This window comes from Plectropomus leopardus, chromosome 4 (assembly GCF_008729295.1).
Source record: "Plectropomus leopardus isolate mb chromosome 4, YSFRI_Pleo_2.0, whole genome shotgun sequence".
NCBI classification, from domain to species: Eukaryota; Metazoa; Chordata; class Actinopteri; order Perciformes; family Serranidae; genus Plectropomus; species Plectropomus leopardus.
The window spans coordinates 6,431,624-6,452,901 of record NC_056466.1 but is presented as its reverse complement, the minus strand read 5'-3'; the positions used below and the strand labels follow the sequence as shown (position 1 = coordinate 6,452,901).

At 49.8% G+C, this 21,278-nt stretch overlaps 1 protein-coding gene across 2 annotated transcripts; it reads left to right on the top strand.

Moving 5' to 3' along the window:
• Positions 1-481: 481 nt before the first annotated feature.
• cpz (carboxypeptidase Z) lies at positions 482-11,684 on the top strand. Of its 2 annotated transcripts, none has more exons than XM_042485561.1 (13): positions 482-751; positions 1,245-1,280; positions 1,873-1,924; positions 2,975-3,297; positions 3,409-3,624; positions 4,724-4,920; positions 7,267-7,428; positions 7,958-8,116; positions 8,214-8,349; positions 8,445-8,584; positions 8,941-9,040; positions 10,438-10,583; positions 10,786-11,684. In XM_042485561.1, the coding sequence occupies exons 1-13, from the start codon at positions 658-660 to the stop codon at positions 10,987-10,989; spliced, it is 1,965 nt and encodes a 654-aa protein (XP_042341495.1). In that variant the 5' UTR covers positions 482-657; the 3' UTR covers positions 10,990-11,684. The 2 variants fall into 2 exon arrangements, with proteins under 2 accessions (XP_042341495.1, XP_042341494.1); XM_042485560.1 differs by having other exon boundaries at positions 483-751; positions 4,724-4,959.
• Positions 11,685-21,278: the final 9,594 nt, after the last annotated feature.

Genomic DNA, 21,278 nt, shown 5'->3' with positions numbered 1-21,278 from the left:
ATTAAATAATAATAATAATAATAATAAGAAGAAGAAGAAGAAGCTAAAGCACAAGACCAATTTCTGCAGCTAATTATTTTCTTAATCCTTTAATAGTCTGGTGACCCCTTGGGACCCTATGAAGGGTCCTGCCTCCTATGTTGGGAACCGCTGCTATATATATCATACATTGCCATAATAATCTAACAATAGATGAACATTACAAGAATAAAACAGCAAGGACATGAAGGTTGATGAGGTTTCACAGACTAATGCTGCTCAGATCTGTTCCTGCTCTGAGTTGGTGAAGCAGCTCAGCAGCTCTGTTATGTCAAACAAACAGGCATGAACTTTCCTCACTCCCACCCCCACAAGCCACGTTTCTTCCTCATGTTCACACACACACACACACACACACACACACACACACACACACTGTGCAGTGAAATATGATCGGCGCTCGCTCGTAACGCACAGGCTGCAGTGAGCCATAATCCTGGCGCGGCGGCGCACTTTTTTTTCTTCGGGTCAGGGATGCTCCGTACAGACAAAAGAAGGAGGTTTCCGTCCTGTGGGTGGTAATTATCATCCAGCCTGGAGAGCAGAAAAGTTGCAGCTTCAAACACGCGCACGCACTCACTCTGCCACATCACAACACCGCCGTTACTGCACTTCAACATGCGTTTAGGACTTTTGCTGCTGTTTCTTTCCTTGACGAAAAGTTGTTGGTGCGCCCCGCAGCAGAACTGTCAGCCAGGAGACGAAATTTTGGGTAAGAGCCTTTCAGTTTCAGACAAACGGTTCATGGGAATGTGCCTAATGTACGACACCAATGCGTGATGCGTAGAAAACAAAAGTTAAAGGCATATTTGAATGAGCGTGGACAATTTCAGGCTTCTTCCAGCGCTTCTAATCACTTAAAAACAGCCGTTTCAGCTGAAATGCAGATCCAAATTCACATGTCAACACGGCATATGCTCCAATTTAAACACCGTACTTAAAAATGCTCAATAATACTCGTTATTCTTTATCATTTTTTCTCTCGCAGCATATACAGTCAAATTCTGTAAAAAGCCCTGAAAAAGTGTCGCTCTGATGCAGATTTGACTTCATGTTGTAGACAGTGTCACCTGCTGTTTGTTTTCCGGCCTTGTCATAAACAGTCATAAAGCAGAAGGCATGCATTGGCTCGTCCCTTGCTTTTGAAGATGTCGCCTCCTAGTGTTTCATTTATGACCTACTAATATTTTATGCTTTTCTCACAGGAAGATGCAGCAGCAGCAATGCTTTTGAAGAAAAACGTAGGTGGATTATTAATTTAATCTCGTGCAGTCTAGGGCTTTATATGAAATCATATCTTTAATAAGTTTTAATAATCAGATTTTATGCAGAGAATGATCAGATCAGACCCCATCATCTTAGAAATCAGATCATTTCAATGAATTTCCAGGGTAATATTTGACCTTCAGGGCTGAAAAACCAAACTGTCTGAAATGTGCTACTGCAAGATGCAACAGGCCTCCTCACTGTATAGCTGGTGTCTGAGAGGAGAAGCAGCTGCAGCCGCATTTGAGCTCAAGGGAAGGATTTATGGAGCTTCAAAAATCCCACACTGTACTTTTCCATTTTGGAACACCAGGTGCTACACCTGCCAAGTCTAACAGATAATCAATGGATCAAAGCGTTTCTTTGACTGCTCTCAAAGATGTGACAGATACTGATCTTTCAGACAGGACCTAAAAAGATTAAAATATTTTGACTCAAAAAATGATACTAGATCCAGCAGTAAATTTACAACAACCAAATAAATAATTGTATTTAATTGTTAAACTATGCATTAAATAAATATCCATTTAAAAATGTAAGTTAACAGCTTTCTTCTTTCTTCAACAGCTACTTGCACAGAGCTGAACCTGGGCTACTGTAATGATATGGAATATTCTAGGTGGGTTGTAGAGGTTGGTACTAATGTGGGTGATGAAATCATTCCTTCACTATTTGTTGTTCAGGAGGGTTTCACCAGGAGCTGAATTATCTGCAGAGGTCTCTTCCTCTCCAAAACATATGAACCATGTGATTAAAACGAGTAAGAACACCGAATATAGCAGTTTCAAATTACAAATCAGTGTTTTTCATATGCTGTTTGGCACAATGCGCACAGACAGCTTAACCTGCCCCTGCTATTGTGTGCCCAGCCTTTTCTCTGATAACTTAGGATTCAGACATTCAGGAAGTTTTTCCCGGGAGCTTAATTATCTGCAGCGGTATCGTCTTCTCCAAAACAAATGGACAGGTTGATTTAAACAAGTAAAAACACTGAATAAAGCAGTTTTATGTTACAGACCAGTGTTTCACCCGTGCTTTTTGGTGCATTGCAGACAGGCTGCTAGCCCTGCACCTGCTTTTGTGTGCTCTCTGTTTTTCTCCGATAACTTAATATGTACTCACATTATTTATGATTCAGACACTCAGGAGGTTTTTACGGTGAGGAGAGTTGTCTGCAGAGGTCTCTACCTCTCCAAAACAAACAGACCCGGTGATTTAAACCGATAAATACACGGAATAAAGGAGTTTCCCATTTTAAAAAATCATTGTTTTTCCAATGCTAGAGTTGTGTAGGGGCTGCTTACTATGGTGGCTGATGGGAAACCGCAAATGACCCTATCTAAAGCGAGTGTTTGGTTTGTTCATTCTGGGTTACTGTATAAACATGGCAGTACAAGATGGCAATCTCTGTGGACGAAGACCTGCTTGCAATGTATATATATATGAACTGCCCAGCAACCTTTCATATTTTCAGTTAATTATACACTAAAGAGAACATACTTACTATTATGTTAAATTTCTGCTAAAATATCCCCTTAAATCCTACACACCGGACCTTTAAGCCATTGGTTTTATTCCTTTTATTTAGACTTTTATGTCTTTTTAAGCTCTTTGCAGCTGACTGTGGACATCATGTTTAATGACCTTTGTTAAAATGCTGTCACTCCAGAACCATATTCCCCAACATCCTTGGCCACCGGAGTCGCGTGGAGGCCGAGTCGGGGGCAGAGTACCTCCTCCTCAGCGTCATCCATGGCCTGCTTAACGGGGAGTGCTCCCCTGAGATGCGTCTCCTCGGCTGCTCTGTGCTCGCCTCGCCCTGCCAGAACGACAAGATGATCAAACCGTGCCGCAGCACATGTGATGCAATAAGGAGGGACTGTGCCCACGCCTTTGAAGCCATAGAAATGGCCTGGCCCTACTTCCTGGATTGTGACCGCTTCTTTGCCAGCGACCAGGAGGGCTGCTTTGATCCACTGGCGGGGCTGAAAGGTAAAGGTCACGCTGCTGTGTTGTACTGTTTGGTATCATGCATACCTAGTGCTCTGTGAAACAAACAAACATCCTTTTCTCCTTCCCTAAATCCTGGCATCCCTCCTCCAGCCAGACAGGAGCTAGCAATGTCCAACCTCTCTCCTGAAGAACCCAGCACCATCATCCAGTTCACCTACACCTCCAACGCCCAAATGTACAACTTACTAAAGAGGACAGCAGCCAAGTGCTCCCACATCTCTCACGTCTACAGCATCGGACGCAGCACAGAGGGCCGGGATCTGCTGGTTATTGAGTTCACCGACAATCCAGGACAGCACGAGCTCTGTGAGTAAGCAAGAGCAGTAACTCTGATAATGTTATTATTGCAGCATTCCTCTTGTGTTACTAATTTCCTCTGTAAAGAAATCCAGTAGTGATGCAAGACATTGGATTTTTGCCAATATGTGATATGCCAATATTTTCTGACTTATTTTGGCTGCTTGCTGATGTTGGTGCCAATATATGCAAACATGTGTTTCCACCTAATTGCATCAAGTCTCTCCTGTAGTGGAATTAGCATATTATGCCTACTCTTATCATGATGGCTCACTGGTGGCAGATGAAGACATAAAATACAATGCTTTTCAAAATGTACACATTCACTGGGAAATACAATAAAACTCCTTTAAGCTAGGTTACAGGTAAGACATGCAATATTTAATTTCAATGATGATGCTCTCCCTAGGACAATCCTGAAAAATAGCCAAATACTGAGTAAATTTGACCTCTTTCAACTTGTTAAAGACACATAATTAAAGTGTCTTCTTATCACCTGTCATTTAGGTACAAATGTTCAATTCAGGTTAATGCCAATACTCCATTTTAAAGCCGTCATCTGCCAGTACCAATGACATGCCGATATTATCAGGCATTCCTAAAATCTGGTAATTTCTTCTTCACCCCCCAGCTTACAGTACGTGTTATTGCAAATATCTGCCTTAAAACCTGCATAAACTGATTTTTGGCCACTTGGTAGCATAAACAAGCTGTAAACACAACACTGACATATCATCACCATGTAATGTTGATATGGGAAACAACAGTAGTTAAAAGTTGCATATTTACACATTCAACCAATACTTGGCAGTATTAATGTTGATTTGGTGTCATGTTTATGGTCTCCATGTGAATCTAAGACCAACATTCACTCTCTTGTTCTTCTCTCTGCTCTTTTCTGGTCTCTTTACCCATAGACAGTTACGGACACAGCTACTGTGAAGTTGCCCATTCACTGTTTTGTTTTTAGGGCAAACAACATCACCATTTCACACATGTGAAATGGATAATGTGCCAGTTTTGTGTTTACAGCTTGTTCTGCTGCCCCAAAGTGGCCAAATCAGTTAATGCAGCTTTAACCATGTTTGCTTTGTCTGTAAACTTGTAGTGGAGCCAGAGATCAAGATGGTGGCAAACATGCACGGCAACGAGGTGCTGGGCCGCCAGCTGCTCATCTACCTGACCCAGTACCTGTGTTCAGAGTACAGTCTGGGGAACCAGCGAATTCAAACCATCATCAACACCACCCGCATCCATCTTCTGGCCTCCATGAATCCCGACGGCTATGAGTTGGCTGCCTCAGAGGTAGAGGATAACAATGACCCGGAGCTCAGCAACCAGGAAGTAAATACTGTTAACAGAACAAAAAGACAAACCGCCATTATCCGCTCTCACGCCACTGCCTGTTCAACTAGACTTGTGGAGGTGGAGGAATGAGGTACTCTGCTGAGGGAGTTTGGGCATTGCTAATGCAGAGGAGGTTTACAACATTGTTTGTGGGTTGTAAAATGGGACACCATTGAGCAACATTATGGCAATGTTGTAGCTGTGAATATTGTGACCACAGAGACGGTCAAATATCTACAAAAAAACATTTCGCTTTTGCTATGTCATACAGAAGGATAAAGATAATGTTATATCAAAATCTTGGCTCAGTTGCTGAACTGGATGTAAGAGATCAGAGTACTGAAGCCTTCCACCGGCCACCTTCACCGTTTGTTCTGCTACTAACCAGAGAATTGAACACTAATCACTTCATTTGTTTGTTTGTCACTTAAGGAAGTCCCTCAGCTCAGTTTGTTCCACTCTACATGATTATGGTGTAGGATTATCCAAAAACAACTGAGAGCAACTTTCTGTGGAGGATGTGACAAGCCTGAGAAAGAGGTTCTTCTACACTGGCATCTAAGAGAGCAATGCTCACTATAACAATACTGACAAAACCTTTTGTGAATATGCTGTGCATGTATTCACTAATGTGTCACGCCGTGTCGCTTTTCATCTAACAAACTCCACATGCATGTGTGCTGTACACTGATCATATGCTCAAATGTGTGTTTCAGTATTATGACAGGGAGCTGGTGTCACATTCTGAGGTCTTCTTTGAAGATTGTCACCATATATGTAATGTGCAATCTAAAATGTACTCCAAAGCCTGATTTCTTCATGGCAGGCATAATACACATAAGCATACACCAAGAGATGCATTTTTAACCCATTCGCCAGAAAAAAATTTTGGTATTGTATGTTTCTGCAAACCACGAATATGTTACATTTACACATCATTATGTAGTAGATACTTCCACAATGTTGTGGTTAGGTTGAGTCACAAAAACCACTTTGTGACAATAAGGAAAAGTTTGTGTTTGGTCTTAAAATACCCAGTTTGGGGAGCACAATCCCTGCTGAAAAGGCAGCGATGTCTCTGCTTTTTGTTCCACTTTCCTTCAGGAAATGCACATATCTTGTAAGGAAACAACCACTTTTTTGCCACTATCCCAGCTGGAAACATGGCAATATCTAGGTTAAAACCAGCTGCTCTTCATGCCACTATCCCTGCTGGAAAAACAGCAACAAATTGCTTAAAAACACTGACGATTGGTGTCTTGAGGGCCGCTGGAAACACAACATAAATCGCTAAATAACAACTGGTTTAGGTTTTGGTTGGTCTCAAATAGCACTCTGCAGCTTGGCAGGCGTCTTGCTAAGTTGCTTCTCCATACACAATCCCCTCCACCTCCCAAAGACAGTCACTTCAGAACTATTGATACGAAGCAAATGAAATGTACAAATGTAATGTATTTGTGGATTGCAGAAATGCACAATGCCAGTATATTTTCCTCAAGCAACAGGGCTGAAAATATGGTGATCCCTTTTTTGTATCACAACCCTTCCTCTGTTTTTGGAGAGAAAGCTGTTTGGATGGACCAGAAGGAAATGAATGTGTTACATTGGTACGTTTCAGAGGTATCAGACTTGAAATGTACAAATGTAACATCTTTGTGATTTGCAGAAATGTATAGTTTTCTTTCTAGCAGCTGGGCTGGGCGCTTTATATGCATTGTTTTTTGTCTGACAGATTGTCTGATTGCACAATTCACAATGCATTTGTGGTTGAAACATTAATGAAAGTGTGCAGCATGATGCACCTTTTATTAATATGATTACATTTCAGATGTATTTTGCAGGCTGAAATACTTGAACGTATTGCATTTTTCAGTTTTACTTAGCATACCAAAGAACAAACAAAAACTTCAAACTGTTCCCAGATTTGTACTGTATATGGCTGTACATACAGATCTTTTTTTTTATGTGTGATAATATGCAACAGTTTGCATAATCCAAAAATTATTTTTGATTGTTTGGGTGGATTGGATTGGATTCAATTTTTTTTCTGTTGACTTCCAGTATTTATGAATAATGGTTTCCTTGCTGCTTTTTCTCATGACGGATACATGGTCTTGTCTACATGTTAACAACAGAATAACAAAGACAGTCTCACAGGTCTGTTCTTCTGACTAATGTTCATATCATTTACTCAATATTTTCTTCATATAATCAAAGCTCCTACTAACATCACATCATCCTAAATAATGTCACACTCTCTGACACCTTTTAACACTCCTAGTTGTTTGAACTTAAATGTTTCAGGGTCACATGTTGAATGGTTGGACCAGTGGACGGGCCAACGCCCAGAATATTGACCTCAACCGCAACTTTCCAGACCTCACCTCAATTTTCTACCGGAACCGCCGCAGCAGGCACTACCGCACTGACCACATCCCAATCCCTGATGCCTACTGGTTTGGCAAGGTAAGGGCGTTGGCTTTTACATGGGGATGCACAATGTTGGATTTTTGTGCCGTTATCCGATATGCCGATATATAACTCATTTAGACCATAACCGATAACCAATATCGATATATCCACTTTTTTTCCCCTCCCAATTTTCGTTATCACTGAGTCTCTTCTGAAGTGGAATTAACATCATATTTTGCATACTTTTATTGAGACATAACATTTGATGATTTTCAAAGTATATGTATAAGTAGAATGTAATATTCACTTATGTGCAAAACAAGAAAAATACTACAATTTAGGACTGATGTTTTGTACATATTCACTGTCAATAATTTTAGGAAGTATGTATATCTCAGTTTGTGATTTCGGCAGAGATCAGCGTGTTGGCTGATTCCGATATTTCATTTTAAGGCCAATATATTTGCCGATGATGTGCCGATATTATCAGGCATCCATACTTTTACTATTCAGATTTAATGAGATTCATCCTCAGTACAGTATTTTTGTCCCAAAATGATTCAATCCTACCTGTGGGCTGTAGGTGGCGCCAGAGACTTATGCAGTGATGAAGTGGATCAGGTCTCTGCCCTTTGTTCAGTCTGCCAGCCTCCATGGAGGTGATCTGGTGGTCTCCTATCCCTTCGACTTCTCGAGACACCCCCATGAGGAGAGGATGTTCTCACCCACTCAAGATGAACAGGTAGAGATTAGGATGGATGTCTCAAGTGGTGGTTTAACGGTTGCTGAAAAAACGCTTTGTTTAACAATGCAGCTGGATTTCCTCACTTCATGTTTAGGCTTTCAAGCAGATGGCTCGTACCTACGCAGACGCCCACGAAACCATGTCAAACAACGACACAGACAGGTGTGGGGCCAACTTTTACCGCACAAGGGGCATCATCAATGGCGCATTGTGGTACAGTTTTGCTGGTGGTGAGATACAAAACTTTTTCGAAGACATGTATGTATACATTTCTGCTACTCTCATTGCTTGTGTCGTCCTCATTATGTGCATGTCTACCTTTCAGGTATGTCCGACTTCAACTACTTGCACACTAATTGCCTGGAAATCACTGTAGAGCTCGGCTGTGACAAATTCCCCTCTGAGGCCGAGCTTTACCCAGAGTGGAAGAGGAATAAGGAAGCTCTGCTCAGTTTTATGGAGTCTGTAGGTGTCTGTTAGACAAGCTTGATGCCCAGTTTGTGTTTAAAATGTGCACATTTTTTACAGTGCATTATTTATTTTAACTGATAGTGAAACGATTAATAATTGACAGTAAAAATGTGCAATGATAGTTGCTTGTCAAGTCAAATTTGCTCTTAGAACACTTGTATCAAGGGGGGTTTAAAGGCAAGAAAGGACAGAAAGGATAAAAACAATATTAATAATAAGTTATGTGCCTATATGTATAGGGAATATACGCGTACAGACAGTGCATGTGGGCGATTTACTTGTCTGCAAACAAAGTACGAGGCAGACAAGGAGATGATATGGCTTTCATTTTGCTTCCTGTCTCTGAACAGGTCCACCGCGGGATAAAGGGAATAGTCAAGGATGCTGATGGAAATGGAATAAAAGGTGCAACCATCTCTGTCAGGGGGATTAGGAAAGATGTCACCACAGGTAAACACAGTCCGACATGGTTACATGTTTTCCAGTTGGTCTAACTTCATTTTTCGTTTCTGTTTATTGTAGCCATCAGGAGGTTGGTGTTATTATGTAACTGTGAGGCACATTTTGTAGAACTCACCATGGATATTAAACAGTTTTAGCCAAGCCATGAGTTAGTCAGTCCAACACAACTACAGATAATTGTGGTTCCCAAATGATGAATCCCAATGACTTTCATTTGACCATGAATTTGATATTTGTGTCAAATGTCTTGACAGCTATTGGATGGATTTCCATGAAACATTTGTGTCCCCCTCAGGATGAACTTTAACAACTTTGGTGATTTCTTCACTTTTGCTTTGCACCAAAATCATCATCAAAACTTTAATATTTGCAATACTTTAATTTTTGACTAAATAAATGCAAAACTAATGACATTTCCATCTACCTCAGCTGCACTTTGTGTTTAGTGATAATTAGCAAATGTGAGTATCCTTATTTCTATGTTCCCAGGGTACTATGTTCTAGGGAGGCCCAAAATAAGGGTCTTTTGTATGGAGAACAACTCCCAAACATATTTAAGTCCTAATATAAATAATAATATTATAAATAATATAAATAAGTCAACCAATTAAATAACTAGTTAAAAGAGAGGAAATAAACAAAAGATGAAAAAAGGGGAAAAGGAGTAATTTTTAAAATATTTTTGGGGTATTAAATCAAAAGTAGTTGACTACAGTTTCAAGGTTAGGAAAGAGGTCAAGGATCAAGTTAGTTTATTTATGAAATATTATAACTTTAAACTGGTTAAATTTGACAGAAAATACAGCAGGTAAGTGAATGTGTGTAAACAGAATATGAAAATTGGGAATATCGAATCCTGCACATGAAAGAAATGAAAGTGAAAGTATGAACGTGATGTATGACATGTATGAGTATAAATGTATGGGTGTACAGTTTTGACATGTACTGGGAGTATACGCAAGCAGACTGTGGATATAATTTTATTTGTATTTATTATATCAATTTCATATAACTGTAAGGATGAATGTAAATAAACTCAAACTCACATTAGACCTTGGGAAGAAAAGATCAGGCAACATATAAGCGCTTCCCATGCTAAGACATTAAACTAAGCTGGTTACCACGGTAAACATCATATTTGCAAAACATCAGCATTTTAGCATTGACATTGTGAGCCTGTAAGTGTGCTTACATTTCAAAGCACTGCTGTACCCAATTTTAGCCTCACAGAGCCACTAGCATGACTGTAGACATGTTTATCTGCTTATCCCCGTTTTTTTTTCTAATTTTACTTTGCTCCTCTTTCACAAGTTCTCCTCTGTCATTGTTTGACCTCCTCTCTGACATGTTGACTGTATTACTGTGTTTTGTTCCTCTCCCTCCAGCTGAAGATGGAGACTACTGGCGGCTGCTGAACCCTGGTACTCACATCCTGACAGCCACAGCTAAGGGTTACTCTAAGGTCAGCAAGAGGGTTTATCTGCCTCACAGCATGAACAGGGCTGGACGTGTCGACTTTGTCTTGGCAAAGGTTGGATTTTTGTCCTCAATATCTTTTCAACCAATTTTTTTCAAATATCATGTTTTAAAATCTGACTTTCTACCCATGCATTGTGTAGTTTTAGTGGAGATTTATTGCATCAGATTTAGCAAAAAAAAATATAACTACTAAATTGATGGACACTGATTGTCATTGCTCTCCATCTTTATCCTTCCCATTGTCCTGCATCCAGGTTCCCATAGAACCCGATATCGACGACCACCTCTTCCCCACAGTGGACTCATGGGATCGATTTGACCCCTACAACCAGTTTGAGCGCTACAGTGAGCCAGACGTAGGTGAGGGAGGGATAGAGCGCCAGGAGAAACCGTGGTGGTGGAACTACTTCTCCCAGTCTGGCATCTCACCTCCAAACTGGCTGCTGCGAAGTGTCTAGATGCATTACAGGACAATGAAGATCCGAAATACCACTGTGAGAGTGACAATGGACGGTCCCACATCCAGTCGCTCTCAGGGGAGTGTATGTAACCGGAGCTGTGACACTAAAATCAGCAGTACTTAGAGTTTTGGTGCTTCCTGGAAGGATGTGAATGTTTTTTTTTCCCACCAGGCAACAATTAGTTCTGGCCTGTAAGCGGAGTTATGACCAATATTGCTTTGCAGCTGCATTTAACTTGTTTTAAGTAAAAATTGAACCACTGGGAAATAAAGGATCTATTGATGCCTTAATTGTCTAACTTTTAAAGAGATTCACAATCATAAATACTTGTATGCACTTGTTTGAATATTGTGATTGTACATTACAATTTTACATGTGACGGCAGCTGCATAAATGTACATTTTTTAAAAACTGAAGTGGGTAAAATTTCATACAGATTTGACTTTTCTTTATTATTGCATTCCACAGGTGAATTACTTGTGCTACAGCCACATTTTATACATTACACAAGCACAGGAGCTACAGTAAAATATTTCTGGACCTGTAACAGCACTTCATAAAATATCACCAAATTTAAGCTTGAAGTAGCAGCAATACTGTGCCTACTGTGAACAGCTTTGCTTGCTTTTTTTGTTATTCACAAGCATCTTTCCCTCAAGCAATTTCTATAAATATTAAATATTTGTGGCATATATTCTTACATGTTTTCTTTATTTAAAACATGTTTAGTAATGTGTATTAAGAGTTTGATACCTGGATTGACATCAGTTTTCTTGTGCTGCTATTAACTATTTAACCCTTTGAAACCTGAGCAAATTGGTTTGATTTCTTTTGGGAAAAAACTGACCAACTTAGCAAGAAATTACCCACAAATTGCAAGAAAGTTGACAAGAAAAGGAATTTAAAATGTGCTTTCAAAAAGGGGGAGGTTATTGAAAAATATAAATAGAGAATATAATAATAGGGGGGGGGGGGGGGGGGGGGGGGGGGGGGGGGGGGGGGGGGGGGGGGGGGGGGGGGGGGGGGGGGGGGGGGGGGGGGGGGGGGGGGGGGGGGGGGGGGGGGGGGGGGGGGGGGGGGGGGGGGGGGGGGGGGGGGGGGGGGGGGGGGGGGGGGGGGGGGGGGGGGGGGGGGGGGGGGGGGGGGGGGGGGGGGGGGGGGGGGGGGGGGGGGGGGGGGGGGGGGGGGGGGGGGGGGGGGGGGGGGGGGGGGGGGGGGGGGGGGGGGGGGGGGGGGGGGGGGGGGGGGGGGGGGGGGGGGGGGGGGGGGGGGGGGGGGGGGGGGGGGGGGGGGGGGGGGGGGGGGGGGGGGGGGGGGGGGGGGGGGGGGGGGGGGGGGGGGGGGGGGGGGGGGGGGGGGGGGGGGGGGGGGGGGGGGGGGGGGGGGGGGGGGGGGGGGGGGGGGGGGGGGGGGGGGGGGGGGGGGGGGGGGGGGGGGGGGGGGGGGGGGGGGGGGGGGGGGGGGGGGGGGGGGGGGGGGGGGGGGGGGGGGGGGGGGGTGGGGGGGGGGGGGGGGGGGGGGGGGGGGGGGGGTGGGGGGGGGGGGGGGGGGGGGGGGGGGGGGTTGGGGGGGGGGGGGGGGGGGGGGGGGGGGGGGGGGGGGGGGGGGGGGGGGGGGGGGGGGGGGGGGGGGGGGGGGGGGGGGGGGGGGGGGGGGGGGGGGGGGGGGGGGGGGGGGGGGGGGGGGGGGGGGGGGGGGGGGGGGGGGGGGGGGGGGGGGGGGGGGGGGGGGGGGGGGGGGGGGGGGGGGGGGGGGGGGGGGGGGGGGGGGGGGGGGGGGGGGGGGGGGGGGGGGGGGGGGGGGGGGGGGGGGGGGGGGGGGGGGGGGGGGGGGGGGGGGGGGGGGGGGGGGGGGGGGGGGGGGGGGGGGGGGGGGGGGGGGGGGGGGGGGGGGGGGGGGGGGGGGGGGGGGGGGGGGGGGGGGGGGGGGGGGGGGGGGGGGGGGGGGGGGGGGGGGGGGGGGGGGGGGGGGGGGGGGGGGGGGGGGGGGGGGGGGGGGGGGGGGGGGGGGGGGGGGGGGGGGGGGGGGGGGGGGGGGGGGGGGGGGGGGGGGGGGGGGGGGGGGGGGGGGGGGGGGGGGGGGGGGGGGGGGGGGGGGGGGGGGGGGGGGGGGGGGGGGGGGGGGGGGGGGGGGGGGGGGGGGGGGGGGGGGGGGGGGGGGGGGGGGGGGGGGGGGGGGGGGGGGGGGGGGGGGGGGGGGGGGGGGGGGGGGGGGGGGGGGGGGGGGGGGGGGGGGGGGGGGGGGGGGGGGGGGGGGGGGGGGGGGGGGGGGGGGGGGGGGGGGGGGGGGGGGGGGGGGGGGGGGGGGGGGGGGGGGGGGGGGGGGGGGGGGGGGGGGGGGGGGGGGGGGGGGGGGGGGGGGGGGGGGGGGGGGGGGGGGGGGGGGGGGGGGGGGGGGGGGGGGGGGGGGGGGGGGGGGGGGGGGGGGGGGGGGGGGGGGGGGGGGGGGGGGGGGGGGGGGGGGGGGGGGGGGGGGGGGGGGGGGGGGGGGGGGGGGGGGGGGGGGGGGGGGGGGGGGGGGGGGGGGGGGGGGGGGGGGGGGGGGGGGGGGGGGGGGGGGGGGGGGGGGGGGGGGGGGGGGGGGGGGGGGGGGGGGGGGGGGGGGGGGGGGGGGGGGGGGGGGGGGGGGGGGGGGGGGGGGGGGGGGGGGGGGGGGGGGGGGGGGGGGGGGGGGGGGGGGGGGGGGGGGGGGGGGGGGGGGGGGGGGGGGGGGGGGGGGGGGGGGGGGGGGGGGGGGGGGGGGGGGGGGGGGGGGGGGGGGGGGGGGGGGGGGGGGGGGGGGGGGGGGGGGGGGGGGGGGGGGGGGGGGGGGGGGGGGGGGGTGGGGGGGGGGGGGGGGGGGGGGGGGGGGGGGGGGGGGGGGGGGGGGGGGGGGGGGGGGGGGGGGGGGGGGGGGGGGGGGGGGGGGGGGTGGGGGGGGGGGGGGGGGGGGGGGGGGGGGGGGGGGGGGGGGGGGGGGGGGGGGGGGGGGGGGGGGGGGGGGGGGGGGGGGGGGGGGGGGGGGGGGGGGGGGGGGGGGGGGGGGGGGGGGGGGGGGGGGGGGGGGGGGGGGGGGGGGGGGGGGGGGGGGGGGGGGGGGGGGGGGGGGGGGGGGGGGGGGGGGGGGGGGGGGGGGGGGGGGGGGGGGGGGGGGGGGGGGGGGGGGGGGGGGGGGGGGGGGGGGGGGGGGGGGGGGGGGGGGGGGGGGGGGGGGGGGGGGGGGGGGGGGGGGGGGGGGGGGGGGGGGGGGGGGGGGGGGGGGGGGGGGGGGGGGGGGGGGGGGGGGGGGGGGGGGGGGGGGGGGGGGGGGGGGGGGGGGGGGGGGGGGGGGGGGGGGGGGGGGGGGGGGGGGGGGGGGGGGGGGGGGGGGGGGGGGGGGGGGGGGGGGGGGGGGGGGGGGGGGGGGGGGGGGGGGGGGGGGGGGGGGGGGGGGGGGGGGGGGGGGGGGGGGGGGGGGGGGGGGGGGGGGGGGGGGGGGGGGGGGGGGGGGGGGGGGGGGGGGGGGGGGGGGGGGGGGGGGGGGGGGGGGGGGGGGGGGGGGGGGGGGGGGGGGGGGGGGGGGGGGGGGGGGGGGGGGGGGGGGGGGGGGGGGGGGGGGGGGGGGGGGGGGGGGGGGGGGGGGGGGGGGGGGGGGGGGGGGGGGGGGGGGGGGGGGGGGGGGGGGGGGGGGGGGGGGGGGGGGGGGGGTGGGGGGGGGGGGGGGGGGGGGGGGGGGGGGGGGGGGGGGGGGGGGGGGGGGGGGGGGGGGGGGGGGGGGGGGGGGGGGGGGGGGGGGGGGGGGGGGGGGGGGGGGGGGGGGGGGGGGGGGGGGGGGGGGGGGGGGGGGGGGGGGGGGGGGGGGGGGGGGGGGGGGGGGGGGGGGGGGGGGGGGGGGGGGGGGGGGGGGGGGGGGGGGGGGGGGGGGGGGGGGGGGGGGGGGGGGGGGGGGGGGGGGGGGGGGGGGGGGGGGGGGGGGGGGGGGGGGGGGGGGGGGGGGGAGGGGGGGGGGGGGGGGGGGGGGGGGGGGGGGGGGGGGGGGGGGGGGGGGGGGGGGGGGGGGGGGGGGGGGGGGGGGGGGGGGGGGGGGGGGGGGGGGGGGGGGGGGGGGGGGGGGGGGGGGGGGGGGGGGGGGGGGGGGGGGGGGGGGGGGGGGGGGGGGGGGGGGGGGGGGGGGGGGGGGGGGGGGGGGGGGGGGGGGGGGGGGGGGGGGGGGGGGGGGGGGGGGGGGGGGGGGGGGGGGGGGGGGGGGGGGGGGGGGGGGGGGGGGGGGGGGGGGGGGGGGGGGGGGGGGGTGGGGGGGGGGGGGGGGGGGGGGGGGGGGGGGGGGGGGGGGGGGGGGGGGGGTGGGGGGGGGGGGGGGGGGGGGGGGGGGGGGGGGGGGGGGGGGGGGGGGGGGGGGGGGGGGGGGGGGGGGGGGGGGGGGGGGGGGGGGGGGGGGGGGGGGGGGGGGGGGGGGGGGGGGGGGGGGGGGGGGGGGGGGGGGGGGGGGGGGGGGGGGGGGGGGGGGGGGGGGGGGGGGGGGGGTGGGGGGGGGGGGGGGGGGGGGGGGGGGGGGGGGGGGGGGGGGGGGGGGGGGGGGGGGGGGGGGGGGGGGGGGGGGGGGGGGGGGGGGGGGGGGGGGGGGGGGGGGGGGGGGGGGGGGGGGGGGGGGGGGGGGGGGGGGGGGGGGGGGGGGGGGGGGGGGGGGGGGGGGGGGGGGGGGGGGGGGGGGGGGGGGGGGGGGGGGGGGGGGGGGGGGGGGGGGGGGGGGGGGGGGGGGGGGGGGGGGGGGGGGGGGGGGGGGGGGGGGGGGGGGGTGGGGGGGGGGGGGGGGGGGGGGGGGGGAGGGGGGGGGGAAATTGGTTTGATTTCTTTTGGGAAAAAACTGACCAACTTAGCAAGAAATTACCCACAAATTGCAAGAAAGTTGACAAGAAAAGGAATTTAAAATGTGCTTTCAAAAAGGGGGAGGTTATTGAAAAATATATATAGAGAATATAATAATAATAATAATAATAATAATAATAATAATAATTGTTATTATTATAATATTATTATTGTTATTATTATTATTATTGTTATTATTATTATTATTATTATTATTATTATTATTATTATTATTATTATTTATCATTATTGTTGTTGTTATGCAGAATAAATTATATAATTAATTATATAGAATAAATAGAAATACAGAGAAAAAATCCAGAAAACATTATTTTAAATAATATAATTTTATATTTAAAATTGTGTTGCAGGATTTTTTTTTTTACATAAATAGTTTTGTCAGTCTCGTTTTTGAACACTTTTTCAAGTCATTTTCTTGGTTTTGTTTTTGTTTTATTTTTATACTTTTCTTTTTTGCTTATTTTCAGGTAATTTTCTTGTTACGTTTTTACTAATTTCTTGCTAATTTTATGGTCATGTATTGATAAGTTGCTTATTGCCTTCTCGCTTTGTTCTTGAAAAAAACAAAAAAACAATTTGCTCAGGTTTCAAAGGTTTAAAACAGGTCCTACTTGCATTAATTTACACTTCCCAATTTTATTTTAAGAGGCTGTTGAAGCCTGTGATCATTAGAGGGCGCCAGAGAACAAGTAATGACGGATTGTGCCAATTTGATGAGTAGTTAACTTGTAATTAATAATTGATGGTGAGGGGCGTATTTACACTTAATCTACTCATGCAATCAGGTATGTCTCTATAAAGTTTTTTTCAGCTTCAGTCAGTGCAGAATTTAATAAACTAAGTCTCAAGTAAAAGTCGAAGTAAATTTTCAGAAGTCACCAGAAAATACAAATTATCTGTCAGGGTTAAGCTGCTGCTTGTGGCCCATATAGCCTCCTTTTCATTCTTACGCCCTCGTAATTATCTCGCGGAAGAATACTTTGTAAGAAGTTACATATGTTAGTACTGCGCCGGCGCGTTCCATATCCCTGCGCCCTCAGGTGTGTTGTGATTCTCACCGGTTTGTTTTTCGCGTTAACGTTGACAACAAAGCTGTTTTGCTAACAGCCATTGCCGGCAAAAAGTTTCAAATAAATTAGTGTCACTAGTTTGTCGGTACATTTCACCGATTGTTGTAACGGAAGAGGCAAAAGTTTAGTTTTAGGTTGACAGAGAGGCCTTCATCCGACAGGCCTTTGCTGCGGCGGGTACCCCGGAGGTAAGCTAACGTTAACTGTCACAGGTGTGCAGTTTATAAACACAGTTCGTGTAAATACATTCAGTATTTGACCTTTGTATTATATTTTGGGTTTGTGAACGACCAATAAAGCTCTGCCAGTGAGTCAATGTGCAGAACACCTAGGTTATGAAACTATACAGCTAAGGGACTGTTCCTTATTTATGAGTGGTGGTGGTGGTGGGGGGTTGCAAAACGGGGCAGGGACTTTTAATATTTTCTAAGCACTGGGACTATGTGTTCTGGGTTTGGAGAGGGGCATTCTGCGTTAATGTGCTTGTTTTATATATATTTATATATATTTTTTAAATATCCTCAGAACTCCAAATCCCAAAGTGGGTTTGAAAGCCATGCTTTCTTCACAAAGATCTCCCAAATTAGACCTTAATCATAGCTAGAAACTAACAAATGTGGTTATTAATGGCGGAGGGAGGGTCATGTATTTTCCCCAGTCACTCAGGGAGCCTCAAGGGAAAATATAGCTCCGGGAAGGGCCATGATATTTAAAAAAAAAACAAAAAACAGAAAGTCAGCATTGACTCCAGTCTGATATATACAGCCCCTGGATGAAATGGAGCCATTATTAATGTTGTTAGTTACACCTGCATGTGTGTGCTCAGAGGAAATGTTGATTGAGGAAATAATAAGGTTTATTTCATGGCAGTGATCCCTAAAACGTGTTTTTGCATAAAAAGCTACAAAAGTGGGAATCCCATTTTAATGGTTGAATGACTTGTCACCACACTTTTTATGCATTTATTATGCATTTTTCATTTTAAAAAATTAAACACATTTCACATATTATTTCATATATTAGGGCTGCACAGATAATCGCAAAATTATCAAGATTGAAATGTGGGCAAGTGTATATCCAAATTGCAGCGGCTGCAACTTATTAATAAAGGTAAAATGTGTCACAACATACCATTATAACTGAAGCCTTGCGGTGCTGTATACAGCATATACTTATATATATTCCAATTGAAATGATATGCAAGAATTACCACTGTTTTCCCAGTAAAATCACCAGTCATATCGCAGTCACAATATCTGTGAAAAATAATAGCCTAACTGCCAACACTAAGCAACAGACTGCCCTTGCTATTACACACAACCCACACTACAAAGCCTTGATTATCTTTGTTTTCATGGTTTTTTTTTTATTCTTCTATGTTAGTCTTCTTTGTTTGTTTGCAAACCTGTCTTGTCATCCAGTGTATTAAGCTCTGTCTTGTCTTGCCTGTTCTTACCTGTCATGTCTTGCTCTCTAAATAAATAAATAATTTGTTAAATGGGGTGACCTCTAGCTCACCTGGTAGTGTGTGCCCCATATGCTGAGGCCTTTTCAGCGGCCCGGGTTCGTTTCCAGCCTGTGGCCCTTTGTTGCGTATCTTTCCCTCTCTCTCCCGCATTTCCTATTAATCTACAGCTGTCCTGTCAATAAAGGGAAACATCCCCCCCAAAATATAAATACAGTATGATTTTTTTTTTGCATATTGTGCAGCCCCACCTTATATGATTACATGTGACAAATAAAATTTAACAGGCAGCAATGATATACACAGTTTCCAAACTACAACCTATTATTATTAGCTTAACTTTTATAAACCTATGTGGACCATCCAATCAGCACTAACTACCTGGGTGTGAAGGCATGCATTATACTTAATAAAAAACAAAAACAAACATTAAAAAATGTTATTAAGCATACAAATAAGTGACCATGCATGGTTATGTGCAGTGACCATGCCTGCATTGTAATGACAAACCTAAAACTAATCCATACTTGCAATACATTCTGTAGCGTGTGTTTATTTAGGTCTATCCAGTATAATCCATCTGCACCACCTGCATCCTACAGCTTACCCAATTGTCACAGCTGGAGCCGAGCATGCACAGCAGTCCATCAATAATGTCTGCTGGCGACTGGATCGCGTGCAACCTCTCCTAACCTCACAGTCCATCTGCGATCTGTTTCTAAAGCACACTGACCTGTACTTGAACTAATGTATGCAAGTGTATTAAGCCAGAGCGTGATTCATATCCATAATAAATCCCATAATTAGCTGTGCTTTATGGAGGCCTGCATGGTGTAGTGTATATTATGCAATCCATGTGGTTAACGAGGAAGCTAAAGTAGTTATTGACCTTGTAGACTGGTCATATATGCTCAGAGCAGGTTTTATGATGATGAGCTTAATGCAAGTCTGCAGAAGGTGGAGAGACATCCTCATTATGAGACTATGTGTCAGTGGACTATATTGTGGGTCACACCAATAACTTTTTATAAGTGTTAATAAAAGTCTCATGTTGGATTATGCTCCTCATACATCCTGCAAAACTGTATGTAAACCATGAATGTCATACTGAAGTCTTGGTAATATCCCATTGAAAGCCTGCATTAAGTTTGGGTCTATAGCAGTAGCAAGAGTGCAAAACTGTGGAAGTCTTTGCCTTTTGAACCTCAATGCTTTTGAAAGCTTGTAGTAATTAGAGTATAGAGTTGCAAAACTGTATTTTATGGTTTGTCACTTGATAAATACTCACTTTTTCTTTGAACCTTTTAACCCTTTGTTACAGGGAGTGGACATCTTGACACATGCAGAACATGCAGTTGGAAGTGTGCGTTACTAACTGTTCGGCGACTCCACAACAAGGTATCACATACACACAACGTAGTGACAATCAGCACACACATCTGTTTACACAAGAAGAAAACAGTGAGCAATGAAAGAAGAAATGACCCAAAAGTCAACAAGAAATTTGTTTAAAAAAAATGTGTGTAATAATTCTGTAGTATTATTTTAAATATGTAATTATGATAATAATAAATATGTTTTTTGATCAGCATTTTTTGTGCAGCAATGTAATCCTACATGAACATAGAACTTTCTAATGAAGTTTGAACAGTTTTTCTGTGTATATATATATATATTTTTTTTCTCATCTCATCTTTTTTTAAAATTTTTATTTGTGCTTTTATCTTTTTGTACTGGTTTGACATGGGCAGGGCTAAGTATTGAAATGTGATACCACATACTTCCACACAAACAATTCATAGTAGTTATGCACGTCCATAAACCACTAAGGCTGGACTCATAGATGACAGCAATGACGACACAAAGAGAGGTGCATAGGTGTCTAGCGTTTTTCCAACCCCCTTTAGATTAAATACAGCATGCTGGGCGCCAAAAAACACGGGGGAACTTGACAACCTTTCATCCTTCACCTTAGAGGCAGGGTGTTGGATTTTGATGCGCCTCTACCTTTTTTATGCCTGTATCTCTCTCTCTCTCTCTCTCTCTCTCTCTCTCTATCTCTATGTATATATATATATATATATATAGATATATATATAGATATATATATATGTATATCTGGCTGATTTTTTACTAACAGTCACTGGCTAAATTTGAGTTGACAAAGCTGTTAAGGGGAAACTTTTACAATTTTCAACCAGCTCCATCGTATTGTGTGCAGATGAATGGTGTTTGGCTTCCCCCCCTGCTGCGGGCAGCCGGAGCTCCATGCTCATCAGCTGGCAGATGTCCTCCAGACTTTCACTCTGCACACACTGCTAGCACAGCAATGACACAGAGCTGGTTAGAAATTGTTTCCCTTGAACTACCCATATTATAAGCTACTGTAGCTGTCATATTTCACAGAGATGGACATACAGTGGCTGGACCGCCCCCCGACTCCCCACCAGATCAGCAAACTTTCTGGGAAAAGTGAGACAGAGATTGCTGCGTGCAAACTAGCCAGCAGCAATCTCTCTCTGCTGGATCATGAAAATATTTGGCTTTTTAAGATCTGAGCACTGGCTAGCAGCAGTCTCTTTGAATGGCCCTGGCTAGCAGTAGGCTGGCAGCCAATCATTAACGTCTGATATCCCACTTTTCTTCATGCGGAAGTGAGTGTGGTTTCATCTAAAGTGGGTATGAAAAAGGATAAACATGGCCTGCACATTGTATATTTGTATACTTCTAATTACCAATTAGGACATCAAACCATCTGAATCAAAATCAAATGACAGTTGATGCTGTGTTTGACAGCTGTGTTTCCCAGTGCTTCCAGGACACTGTCAGTCAAATCTGAGTGGTAAACTCTTCATGAATAACAACAAAAACATTATTTTAGTTTTTCACATTTAACTGATGATTATG